The 12,613-nt window shown below is 59.1% G+C and overlaps 1 protein-coding gene across 1 annotated transcript in view; it reads right to left on the reverse strand.

Annotated features, from left to right (window-relative positions):
• Positions 1-44: 44 nt before the first annotated feature.
• Positions 45-12,613, reverse strand: part of SH3GL1 (SH3 domain containing GRB2 like 1, endophilin A2) — a 32,926-nt gene continuing 20,357 nt past the window's right edge. Inside the window, exons 2-10 of the mRNA XM_037505100.2 lie at positions 5,858-5,926; positions 5,495-5,567; positions 4,488-4,631; positions 3,927-4,060; positions 3,598-3,756; positions 3,136-3,239; positions 2,319-2,443; positions 2,133-2,189; positions 45-1,562 (exon numbers count right to left, since the gene is read on the reverse strand). Coding sequence (XP_037360997.1) covers positions 1,366-1,562; positions 2,133-2,189; positions 2,319-2,443; positions 3,136-3,239; positions 3,598-3,756; positions 3,927-4,060; positions 4,488-4,631; positions 5,495-5,567; positions 5,858-5,926 — 1,062 coding nt within the window. The 3' untranslated portion in view covers positions 45-1,365. The remainder of the gene's footprint in view (positions 1,563-2,132; positions 2,190-2,318; positions 2,444-3,135; positions 3,240-3,597; positions 3,757-3,926; positions 4,061-4,487; positions 4,632-5,494; positions 5,568-5,857; positions 5,927-12,613) is intronic.

Consider the following 12,613-nt stretch of genomic DNA (forward strand, 5'->3'; position numbering starts at 1 on the left):
TGGCTGGTGATGGGCGAGCAGCAGTCACCACGTTCCCCCCAGCCAGCGGAGGGTGCGAGGCCACATGGGCTCTGTCCCAACCAGGGACCCCTGGAATCTGGGTAGGCTGGGGGAATGTCCTCCCCGTGCAACCAGGCGAGAGGCTATAGAAAGAGACATTTAATACTTTAAAAAAAAAAAAATTTCCCCCCGGTCTAGACTATGACCAAGGCTGCTGGTCTCAGCCGGGATGTCTGTGCCTCCCCTAAATAATGGTGTAGAGGGGAGACTCAGGGGTGAGTGCAGCCTGGTGTCCTGGGGGCTTTGTGGGGTCACTGGAAGGGGGAATGTGAACCAGGCTCAAGGTCCTCTCATTTAAGCAATTTTTGGGTCAGGCAAGAGAAGCAACTTGGGGCTGGGGCCCTGCTGCTCCGGGCTGTTGCTTTCTTGTTCTGTGGTGATGGTGGCTGGCTCGGGGCAGGGGAAGCCCCACAAGCCAGGGGTCCATGAACATTAACGCATGGAAGCCTTTGTGCTTGACCTTCAAAGAGCGGAGGCTGGGGTGCTCCAGTGGTCCCGTGTGTGTCTGTGTGTGTGTCCATGTGGTGCGTGTAGCTGGTGGTGGCAGCTTGTGCCAGAGAAACCCTCCCTGTGCTTGGCTGAGGTGGGGCACCCCACAGGAAGGAAGGGTAAGAGGGGAGAGGTGGGCATGGGTGTGTGTGGCCCAAGTGCTGCTGAGGGGACCTGGCTGAGGACCCCAGACTCCTCTCCCCGCAAGCCCCAGGTCTGAGGGAGGGTAATGGCTCTCAGTGAGGTGGTGGCTGTGGGTGTGCAGGGGCCTGGGGAGCCCTGGAGTCAGGGTGGGGCCCATCGCCAGCAACAGGCTGGAAAGGAAATGTGAGGATTTAAGAGCAGGGTAGGGAGCCCTGACGTGTTAGGGTCCCCCAGACCACCCCCTTGTACAGACAAGCAAGCTCCTCCCTTTAATGATATATGTGTGTGTGTAAGAGTGTGAGAGAGAGAGAAAGAGTGTGTGTGTGAGAGAGAGCGCTATGGGGGGACCTGGAGCCGGCAGTCCCGCGGGAGCAGGGTTAGTGTTTGTAAGAGCACCTTAGTGTTAGCCCCCTGGGCTGGCTGCGCCCGGGCAGGTGGAGTCCGGGCACAAGGAAGGAGGAACACTGCCCAGTGCTGTGGCGTGGGGGAGGGAGCGCCCACCACCGTGGTGAGCGTGTGTGTAAACAAGGCCCTCACCTCCCCAGAAACCAGGACAGCCTCCCACAGCCACCCTGGCACAGCACTGCTGTCACGTCAGGGCCCGTGCCCGCCGGCAGAGCTAAGTGGAATGCAGGGGAGTGGACTGTGGACGGAGAAGCCGGGCCGCTGCTGTCACTGGGGCAGGGGCACCAGCACCTCCACGTAGCTGAGGGGGAAGAAGCCGGACTGGCCGTGGAGCATGCCCTCGTACCAGTTCTCATCGATCTGGTTGGTCAGCGTGATGATGTCGCCTTCGCGGAAGCCCAGCTCCCCGTCATTCTCAGGCTCGAAGTCGTATAGGGCCTTGCAGCTCGGCTGGTCCAGGGGAGCTGCGGAGGCCGGGGTGACGGAAGAGGTAAGGACCGGGCTACCATGCTCACTCCAGCCACAAGATCAGCTCAGCCCTCCAGGGCCCCCCCAACCCCCCACCTGCCCTGCTGGTGTGCACCTGGTGCCCGGCCCAGGGCCCCACCCTAGTTCTATGGCTTCACTGACCCTTGGTTTCCCCCAAAGAACTGCTTCCTCCTTCCTGTGGCTCCCTTCGTTAGACGGAAGGAGCAAGCGACAAAAGGGATGGAAAGGGCTCTGCAAGTGGTTACTAAGATATCCTGGGAGGGGGCAGGGACACCCGCTGTCACTCAGGGCGACAGAATGACTGAAAGCACAGCCTCAGATGTCACTCAGCGAGCCCAGAGTCGGGGAGGGTGCGAGAGGGCTGGGAGCTGTGCTCCTGACAGCCCCTTGCACACGGGGCGGCCGAGGCCTGTTGTTCAGCTCCGCCCTTATCCAAGAGGCCCAACCACAGTGTCCGCTTCTTCTAGAGGAGGGGAAGAGGAGGAGGAAGACGCTTCTGGAACAGAATGGAAGGCGGCGTCACAAACTGAGGCTGGGGCACTCACGCATACTGCGGCTGGGGGTCCGGATGGGCTTGTCTGAAGATCGGAAAGATGACGACGCTGTGTGAGACAAAGCAGCGGTGGGTGGCCAGCGCTGGGGTCGGCGCTCCTCTGCCCAGTCTGCATGGAGCAGTGGGCTGGGAGCGGCCCCAAGCTGCTTGGGGTAATGGGTCCCTCCACGAACAGTACCTGTGATCTTGGGGGCTGTGGTGCAGGGGAAGCCCCCATTGGACTGCTCCGGCTCTCCGAGGTCAAAGGGTTCCTGGGGCTTCGGCTTGTATTCCCGCTTGGGGCGAGAGGAAGCTTCCCGCATCCTGTGTGCGTGGGAGGGGTAAACAGTAAGCAGTCAGGTGACAAGGCCAGGGACGATTCTCCCACCCCATCACTGAGGTGGCTGTCCCAGGACAGGGCGGGGGTTAGGGACCCTGACACTGGCAGGACACCGAGGACAGATGGGTCCAACAAATGCCCCCAGCTAGCAGCCTTGACTCGAGCAACCCGCAGACTGTGGGCCAGCCAGATCCTTCCGAGGCCTGGAGTCCTCTGAGCAGCTGGTGCCCAACTCGCCCCACTCCGTGCCTCCCCGGAGAATACCGTCACCCAAGGCTTCCCTCTCAGTTCTGCATGCCAACTAGTCTTGAGACTGTTTGGGGCGAGAGGAGCCCGAGAACCCGGCGGCCCATGGCAGGAAAGTCATGGAAGCGAAGGAAGTCCCTGGGCCTGAAGCCTCTCTGGTCCTCCCCTCCCTCGCCCACCCCACCCCTCAAGGACCTCTGCCCCCACAGGAAGCCAGTTCCTGGGCTCTGGAACGTGTACAGGGCTGGATGTTAGGGTGAGGCGCCGCCCCCGCCCACTGGCAGAGGGCACAAGGCAGTGTCGCAGGTACCCTGAAGGGCTGGCCCAAGGCTCTTGGGGGTGACTCCAGGCTTCCAGGGACCTGGGACTTTGCAGGCTAGGAGAGAGCAGGGTGGGGTTCCTACAAGGAAGGCAGGGGCCTGGGGCTCACCTCCGCTTGAGCTTGTCAGCCAGCTCATCCAGGATCTGCACGGCCTGCCGGTGGTAGTCCAGCTGGGCATCCACCAGGGCCGAGAGCTGGCTCACCTGCTCGATCTGCAAGCGACCAGCAGGGCTGAAGGGGCTCCTCTCCCCACAGTTCTCACCAATAGGCTGCCTCCAACAGGGCGTCTTCCTGGACTTGCCCAGCCACAGGACCCTACCTGTCTGCCTGACCTTGTGCTGCAGCCATAGAAGGCAAAGGGCCCAAGAGGAAACCCCAAGCCTCAGGAGGCTGCCCACCCTACCCTCTGCAGTAGGATGGTTGCTGCCCCCTCTGGTCTCTTCTTGTTTCCTGAATGGGCAACTATAGCCAGGAGTAAGAGAGTGAGAATGGGCCTGTTTTGGTCCCACCCCAGGGCAGTCCCGGGCAGGCCGCTGCGGTGGGGGGAGGCCCCGGGGCCCACATGCGTACGTCGGTCTCCAGGAGGTTGTGCATGCTTGTTTCAGCCACCTCCTTGGACTCCTCGAACTTCTCCATGGCCTGGCGCAGCTCTTCGTCAGGGATCTTGCCCTGACGCTTCTTCTTGTAGTCGAAGTCCAGCCGGCGGCCCTCCAGCTTCTTCAGGTGGTGCTGGGAGGTGGGGACAGGAGTCACATGAGGGGGAAGGACCTTAGCCCAAGGCCTCTGCGCTGGGAAACCTACCCCAGGCGCAACGGTGAATATACACAAGTGGGCAGAGGGGGCTCCCCCTCTTAGCTAAGGACCCCTGAAGCTGGGGTAGGGGGTATGCGGGGTGGTACCTGGATCTCCTTCAGGTCTTTGTCACACAGATTCTGGAGGGGGTCAATGAAGTTCTGCTTGACCTCAATATCCAGGGAGTCCTTTACCTCTGCCAGGCGCTTCATGGATTCCCCTGCATCCAGCAGGGCGTCACCTGCAGGAGGGAGGGTGGGAGAAGCTGTCATAGGAAGCCTTGCCTATGGGCTGGGTGCCTCCACACTCCATGGCCCAGGGCCACAAAGGGGACCCTCAGGTCTGAATTGTAGCCACGGAAGGGCAGGTGTTGGCAGTGCTAGTGTTCAAAAGCCACCCTCACACTCACAGGTGAGACCAGGTCTGCACCAAACTAGCTGTGGTGTGAGGGGGGCTTCTCATGGCGTGGGTATTGCTGGAAGATCCTCCCTCAACCTTCAGGGGCCAGAGGGACTCTCGTGGGAACCTTAGCTGTCACCAGGAGACTAGCCAGTCCTAGAGAAGATTCTGGAATTAGGGAGAGAAGCACCATCCTGCTTACTGTGTCCACCCCGGTCACCCCTCTGGATCTTATCCTCCCACCCCCAGGCCCCCCCATCAGCTCTCACCAAAGTTGGACTCGCCGCCTAGCTCCTTCCCATGGCGGATCATGCACTCGCCCAGGAGGCCCTCTGACTGCGGGTAGCCAGGATTCTTCACCTGCCCTCGGATCTTGGACACTGTGTTGAGCATTGTCAGCTTGGCCCGCGAGGCTGGAACAGGACGTGGGGGCGTGAGGATGAACTCCCAAGTCTCCCACACCACCAGCCAGTCCCCTTCTCTGCCGCCTGCTTATTCCTAAAGCATCCCCTTAGCCCAGGGAACCTCACTTCCTGCACCTGCTGGGGCCAAGCCATGAGGCGATGCCTTGGAGCAGACCTGTGTTCCCGCTGGTCGTGAATAGGCACCGTCAGTGAGCAAGGGTAAGTGGAAGAGGTAGCTGGTCCTCCATCACGAGGCCTCTTTCTGACCTGGGCACCCCGCATGGTACCTGGGAGCCCCAGGGTCTGCCCTCTCACTGAACACCACCTCTCCTGGGCCTGGGGAGAAATGCCTCAGCGAGGCAGTGGTGGGCAGCTCTCTGCTTCTCAAGTCTGACCCTGACACGGGCCTGAGTGGACACGGCTGGTGTCCTGCAGTGTTTATCGCCGCTTGCCCCGGAAACCAGCACTGAGAATTTCCTCGGGGAAAGAACCCTGCCTCCCTCTCAACCTGGGAGAACCCATGCCTTGCTCCGAAAGTAGCCATGTGGACTGGGTCTGGCACACGGGGCAGATGATCACCCAATTCAAACTGGTCCAGTGGGTTGGTTAAGGAAAAAATGCTCTTTCTATGGGACCTTTAACGGAGAGGTGGTTAAGGCCAGGACTGGAATGAGGAATGAGCTGTCGATGCGGTGGAAAGGAAATGTATGACCCCAGGACAATCTTTGGACTCCCGGGCCCAGCCATGCCTGAACATGTCCATCCCCGGGCATTTCAGTCCCATGAGCACATACGTTCCCATTTCATGCCCGGATAACAGAAGATCCCTGATTGCACAGGATGGACCCATCGTGGCTGCCCGGCACCCTCACCTGGGTTAGGCTGCAGGTACTCGATGGTTCTGGCCAGCACTTCTGTAACAGCCTTGCTGGTAACATCCACCTTCTGTAAAGAGAGGCAACATGGGATTTTGTAAATACTGGGGTGCCTGAGGCCAAACCAGGTATAGAGCCCTGGACAGTCCTTGTGCGCGAGAAGGTCCTGCTCCCCACCCACCACCTACCAGAGTCTACACAAGGACCATCTGCTGCTTCTGGGGTTGCCGGGCCACCCACCTAACCTATCCTGACGGGCCTTTCCCCACCCCACTGCCCCCTAGACAGCTGTCTGAGCTGGGCACACGGGGGCTGACACAGTGGCAGGCCACTGTGTACCACGTGTACCACTCCTCTCACCTTCTCCATCTCTTTGAAGTCATCGTCAAGCTTGGTCCCTTCAGCCCCTCCAACCTTCTCGCTGACCAGCTGCGGGACAGAGGGAGAAAAGCATGAGCCTCAGAAAGAGAAGTCAAGGGTTCAGGATGCTCATGGTGGCTTCCCAGGGTGCTGAGCAGCCACCAGTCAATGGCAAGAAGGCCGGGGGAGGCTGCGGCTTCAGATCCACGTGCGGAGGACCACGCCCTCTGCATGATGAGCCGGGTAACAGCCCGGGTGGCACAGCCATGCTACTTGCAAACCTCCGGGCCGAATGCTGCCCCAGGAGAGGGACACCCCGCAGGTGCCTGCCCGCTGCCCCACTGGGCAGGAACTCCCAAGGGCAGAGGTTCATCCCAGCAACAGGGGAACTGGAAAGTACTCCACCAAGTCCGGACTCCTGGGCTACAGACTGCCACCCACCAGGACAGCTGCTCCCACGGGCATTTCAACAAGCCCCACCACAGCACTGGCCGTGACCCCAGTGTAGCAGCCGCGATGTGTGAACACAAAATGAGGCCGCCACCCCTGGCGTGAGGGTGAGGGCAGCAATGCTGCAGAGGAAACCAATTCTGCAGGTGCACAAACACCCCCAAGGATACAGATTTGGGGACTTGCTATCATTCTCGAATGTTTGCAGTCTCCTTTCTTTGAAAAAACAAACTGCTGACATTTTGGTAGCAGTAACACCAGCCAATGGCTACGCGGGAAGGTGAAGCAAGGAAGCCGCCAACCCTCACCCCTAGCTCTGGGGTCTGCACCTGCTCTACAGGACACCTGTTCCCTCCCACAAGCAGAGGCTGAATTTTACAAGGTATGTATGTGGCAGTGATAACCACTTAAATTGTTATCTCTTTCCTCCTGCGCTCGCTGAGGTGAACATGTGCCCAGGCCAGAGGAGAGATCATACCTTCACATCAGATCTGGAATGTGAGGAAATTCCAGGGCTGCAAAGGGGGCAACCCTGAGACAAGAGGCTAATCTCATGATCTCAGGGCCCCTGGGAACATGGCTGGCAGCGATGCGACTCCAGGGCCAGCCGCATGCCAAGGCAGGCCCTGGGAGGGAGCACCTGGAGGCCGGGAGAGCTGTGCAGGAGTCTGGACATCCGAGGTGGGTAAGACCCAGCCCAGCTCAGCAAGGCAGGCTCGGGGACAGTCTGCCCATCTCGGTCTCACCCCTGTTTCCCGCTGTACACACGAGAGGGAATTAGAAAGGAGGCAGAGCGGAGGTCTGACCAAAGGCCAGCTCTCAGCTATGGAGAGGCCCTAAGTCTCAGCCATGGAGGCAGGCGACAAGGATGTCACAGGGACAGCCACTCTAGGGGCGCTGTGCTCACAACCTACTGGCCTGGGTCACCTCAGGCTGCATGTGACAGGTCTATTACTGGTTCCAGCTGTGGGGCCGGGATGCCAGCAAGCAGAGTGGCAGTTCCAGTCTGGCCTGCTCAGAAAGAGCCACTGGGTGCCCAAGAGTATCATCTGTGGATATAAAATACTGAGTTTTACTATCTAACTTGAAATTCAAAACTACCTGAGAGGGTGATTCCTTGGGCTAATGGGGAGGCAGTGGCAACCAGAGCCAGAGGCTCCCGGAGGCCCCACCTTACCAGCTGGCTGACCCCTTCACACCAGGGCAGCGAAGTCCTTCCCGGTCAGCCCTCCTGTTGGTCTTTGAGTGCCCCCCACACCTGCCCAGGGCCAACCACAGCTACGTGACATCCCCTTCCAGGCTGATGGGCCCTCGCATGGTGCCATGATTCAGCTCTAGGTGTGATGAGGTTCCCTGAAGTCCCTTTACCAGGGGCTGAGGTGCAAAGAGCTGACTTCTCTTTCTCTGTCAAATTCCTGCCTTTCCAGGAAAGAACCTGTGGACTACTGGGTCTGGCACATCCCCAAAATGCATTATCCAGGCATGTCCACCAGACAAGCAGGTCTGCAGAGGAGGCCCTGTGGCTGAGCCACCATGGGAACCAGTGTCTGGAGGAGCAGGATGGGGAGTCCTGCTCGGGGTCAGCCGCCCCGGCGCCTGGAGACCCTGTCCCACACGCAGGTGCGCACACCCCAGAGCAGCAATCTGGCATATTTAATGCCTCATTTAATCCCAGGTCTACACACACACACAAATGTGCACTCTCTCAATTTCCTGCCCACTTGCCGGGACCCCTCCTGGGACTCCTGAGGGCGTTGCAACCTGCAGAAGCACTGGACTACCAGGGTGCAAGGATGGGCCCGCCATCTTCTACCTGTGTGGTCTCCGGCACAAGGTGGGCCTCTTTGTTCCTCCCCTTGGCGCACGGAGTGATGGCTATGCACCCACAGAGCTGCGGTCAGGTTTCTGTGAGCTGCTGCACAAGCACAAGGCATATGTAAGCACTGGTCACTAGTGCTGCCCACACCTCTGATCAGTCATTTTCCATCTAAGGGGACTTTCTAGAGCTCCAGGGCAGGCCCAGCCATTTCATCTTTACCCCCCGCCCCCACCACCACCAGGATTAAGAGGGAGCAGGACCATGTGCCCCTGGAGGTCAGTGGTTCTCAGCGCAGCTGCGCCTGGGGGTCTGGGGAAGGACTGGGGCAGGGTGAGAAGCCCTCTGCAGGGGGCCTGGAAGGAAGCTGTGACAGAGCCCTAGGTGCCCAGGCTGCACTCCAGGCGCACCTCCTCTAGGGGGTGCCCAACTTCGCAGGAGAGGCAGGGGTGCCCTCTCATTTCTGCTCACAACTTAGAGGAAAAGACCTGGTCTCTCCTGAGGTGTTTTTGTTTTCTACATTATTTCACAGAGCAGTTTCACTTCTTTTGACTATGGTAAAACCGGACATTCTCAAATTTAGTGGTTGCCAGGGAAGGAAATGAGTTTGCTGCCTGACATGAGACGATTTGAGGGAGCTGACATACCAGTGCTCAAAGCCACACCTCTGGATGAGGGCACGAGCCCAAGGGAATGCTGTATCAGCAGGCCCCGTATTCCCAGGCACCTGCTAGTGGGGTCTTCCTCTAAGGGGAAAGTCTTCCTCTTTGGGGGAGGACTGGGCAGACTGCATCTGCTTCTGGGCCCCTCCCAGGAGAGTCACCCCCCCCTGGAAATTTGGAACTAGGCCTTCCTGAAGGTCCCCAGAAGGCCAGAGTTACCTGACCATCCTTGCTCATGCAACAAGGAAGCTGAGTGGACCTATCTGGGTCCCTACCAAGCACCACCCTCACCTTACTCCACCCCTTCTGGGAGGGCTGAGATCAAGCAGCTTGGTGGCAGCTGATGGCCCCCATGTCCTTTTCTCCAAGGCTCACAGTCTTGGCACCAATATAAACAGACAAAAGAATGATATGAAATCAAAGGGAAAAAGTGGAAAATCAAAAAAGCAACCTGCTGGCTACAGGAACCATGACAAAGGAGGAGGGACAAGGTATTACTTGGAGTGGGGTAGGGGTAGGGCTCCCCTGGAGGTGCAGACTGTGCCCCACCTGAGGAGGGACTCAAGTGGTCCTTTCTAGGGGCTGAGGGCCATTGTCACCGAGCAGCTAACCCTGGCTGCTCAGCGGCTGGACCCTGGCCTGATAGAGGAAGTGGGAGGACAGGGAGGGGCCAGTCTGTAGGGGAGGGCCTGGCCAGCACTGCAGCCCTGGCTTAGGGAGACTGCACGCAGGTTTTCAGGCCCAGCGAACAGCAGATGCTGTTGTGGAAAAAACATGTCTGCATCCCAAATTACCAGAGCTCGCCACCCCCACTCCCTGGCTTGGTGCTTGCTATAATCCAACTGTGTCCCCATGCTGTGTGAGAGGAAGCCAAGGCCAAGGACTGCAGCCCTCTCTCCTCTCCAAATCTAATGGCCGCCAGGTGCCCCAGGGCTCATGGTGCAGGGGGCGGTCTTCTGCTGGCTGGACTGGCAGAGAGGGTGGGCAACCAATGTCCACTCCCCTAAAGGGCCATGAGCAAGGTGCTGTGGAATCTATGGCCTCCTGGGCCCCACCCAGCTGGGTCGGCGCCTGAGTCACTGGCAGCAGGCCCCATAATGAGTGCCATTGTGAAACCCAGGCCAGTCCTCCCCCAGGCTCAGCCCAAGTTGGAACATTCTCCAAGGCTCTGTCCCAGTCCAGGTGCCCGGGTGCTCCTGCCCCACAGAGCCTGCTGCCAAGGCATGGTGAGATGGCTGGTTGGGTGTGCCTACCAGGTGAGACCCAGGATTGAGACTCTGCTGTGGGAGAGGCTACTGCTTGGTCAGACCTGCCTGTGGTCTCCAGAGACAAACTTGTTGCCCAGTGGGTGCCACTCAGCTCTTTGTGAGACTGGTTCCTGATCTCTCAGATACCCGCCTCACTCCCCCTCTCCCGAGCTCCACCCGACATGATCTACTAGTTTGGCCAGTGTCTGGCCATGTCTCTCTGGTAGCTGTTCCCCTCCCCCCGGGCACATGGCTCAGGAAGGCACTCGGTGACTGTGTTCTACAAGGGGGCTGCACTGGCTCTCTTCCAGGGGAGGCTGGGTCTGGGGTGGTTCTGAGACAGGCCAGGTGTGAGGGCCAGGTCCACCACTAGGTGAGTGCGAGGGAGGGATGCTGCCGGACACAGCTGAACACTGGTCTGCCACGTCTCGAGACGGCCACCGTGTACCTGGGTTGTAATGCTTAGTGAAAGTACTTCGTCTGGCTCGGACCACCCCGAGCCTCGCAGGAAGTTCCCTGGGGCCTTCCTGCCAGCAATCCTGCCCCCACCAGGTTCCGCTGTCTCTCTCCCTCTGGTGGGGGCTTTTCGGGAAACTGCACACCCATGTTTGGCCAGTATTCCCCATGTACTGGGGAAGTGTGTCCTGTGCCCTGCCCCCAGCCCACGCTGCCCCTGCAGCTCAGGCTACACTTAGGGGCAGCGAGTGAGTACAAGAGCTCCAGATCCACATGTCTGAGCCACTTGGGCTGCTTTCCCAGGGACCCCTCCACACATCCCCACTCTGGCCCTCCCAGACTTTGAATGGCCATATTCACGATGCCATGGCCGCAGTGACAGCCACAGGCAGACGGCGGCCTGTCCCCGGGCTCGCACGTGCGTCCGCAGCGGAGCAGCAGTATCTCTCCGTGACACCTTGAGTCTGGCACCCGGAAGGGAGCCAGCCAGGAGCAGACATGGGTCTTCATCCCTGCCCTGAACCCCAGGTCTTCTGTCCCTACACAGTCACCATGAATAGTAATGACAGGACCAATGGAAGAAAGGGCTATTCTTTCAAAGACTGGTGTTCTTCAGTATTCTAGACCTCTGGCCATCTCGGGAGAGGAACAGATGCTGATGCACGGGAGGAAAAAAGGCGTGTGGCGGAACACGCTGTGCTCCGTGTGGTGAAGGCACAAACTGAGAGCAATGTGAGCCTAGACCTGGCGGGCAGCTCTGGAGGAGTCAAGAAAACACAAAGGTGGGCGGCTCCTGTTTAACTGGGGGTGCTGGGGTGGACAGCTGCCCCACACCTGACAGGCGCAACTGCAGCAGCAAGAGGAGCTATTCGAATGCTGCCAAGCTGAACGGCAGCAAGAGCGGCTGGTGGCTGAATCATCTCAGCAGGATAACCCGATCGATACGCCACAGACATAAAGGACTGACCTGCAGGCTCCGAGACCCCGGCGGATGACTCGCTTTGACAAATTAAGAGTTTAAGGGAGCAAAAGGAGGAGGCAGACGCTGGCTCGGAGAGCAGAGAGGGAGTGCCAGGGCTGCTCAGCCTTGCTGCTAGGACGGACACTCCACACTTTTCTGCTCCAATGTCTTCGAGGCCTGTCCAACTACTGTGCTCAGGGTGACCGAGGACCACCTCACAGTTAACATCAGAGGCCTCCTGGGCCTCTCTCAGCACAGCTGCCCCTCCTGCCCACTGCCTGCCTGGCTAACATCTTCCAACTTGTCTGCGAGTGTGGCCAGGATATGTGCCCCACCCACTACAGAGCAGCCTCTCCCTCTTCTGTGGCGAGGTTCTCGCCTGGGGTCTGGCACAGAGGAAAGCAGTCACCCACAGGCACTGACAGGACAAGCTGGAGTGATCAGCATGGAAGAGATGAGGGTGGCCTGGGGCAGAAAGGGCCTTGAGTGCCCATGCCCAGCCAACCTGTTCAGGTGGCCATCCTCAAGATCCAGCAGCACCAGCAGAGGCACAGTGACCCTGGTACTGAGGTGTGAGCACCTCTGGTTCATTATCAGCGCTGTCAGGAGGGGGTTGAGTCTCATTCTACAGGTGGCAGCAAGCTGGCGCTAGCCCATGCCAGCCATGTGATAGGCTGTGTCTGGAGCAGGAAAGGGGTATGGAAGGGGCGTGAAGCGCTACCCTGGTCTCCAGGAGTGCCCTCTGGAGAGGAGAAGAGTATCACATGTAAGCGCAACCCAGAAGATTAAACGCCAACAAAGAGGCATAAACATGCCAAACAGCAGTGGCACGTGGCTTGGCTGGATAAGTCACACAGAGGAACTGAGAGGAAGGGCAAGGCCCGGGCAGAGTCGTGCCCAGCAGGCAGAAGGTGAGACACAGGTATGGGGCGGCCATTTCTGATCCACTGCACTGAGCAGGCACTTTTCACACATCAAGCCTTTAACCATCACATCTACTAGTTGAGGCAGGGACCGGTGCGCCCATTTTACAGATGAGGACCCGGAGGGGTGAAGGGCAAAAGAACTTAGAGCTTGGGGAGCTATAAGAGAAGCTACTGGGAGTTGCACCTATCCTGGTGGGCTGGATGGGTCCACCCTGTACCATAACCCGTCCTTAAAGAT

Source organism: Talpa occidentalis, unplaced genomic scaffold, assembly GCF_014898055.3.
Source record: "Talpa occidentalis isolate TD23 unplaced genomic scaffold, MPIMG_talOcc4v2.1 talOcc4.12, whole genome shotgun sequence".
NCBI lineage: Eukaryota > Metazoa > Chordata > Mammalia > Eulipotyphla > Talpidae > Talpa > Talpa occidentalis.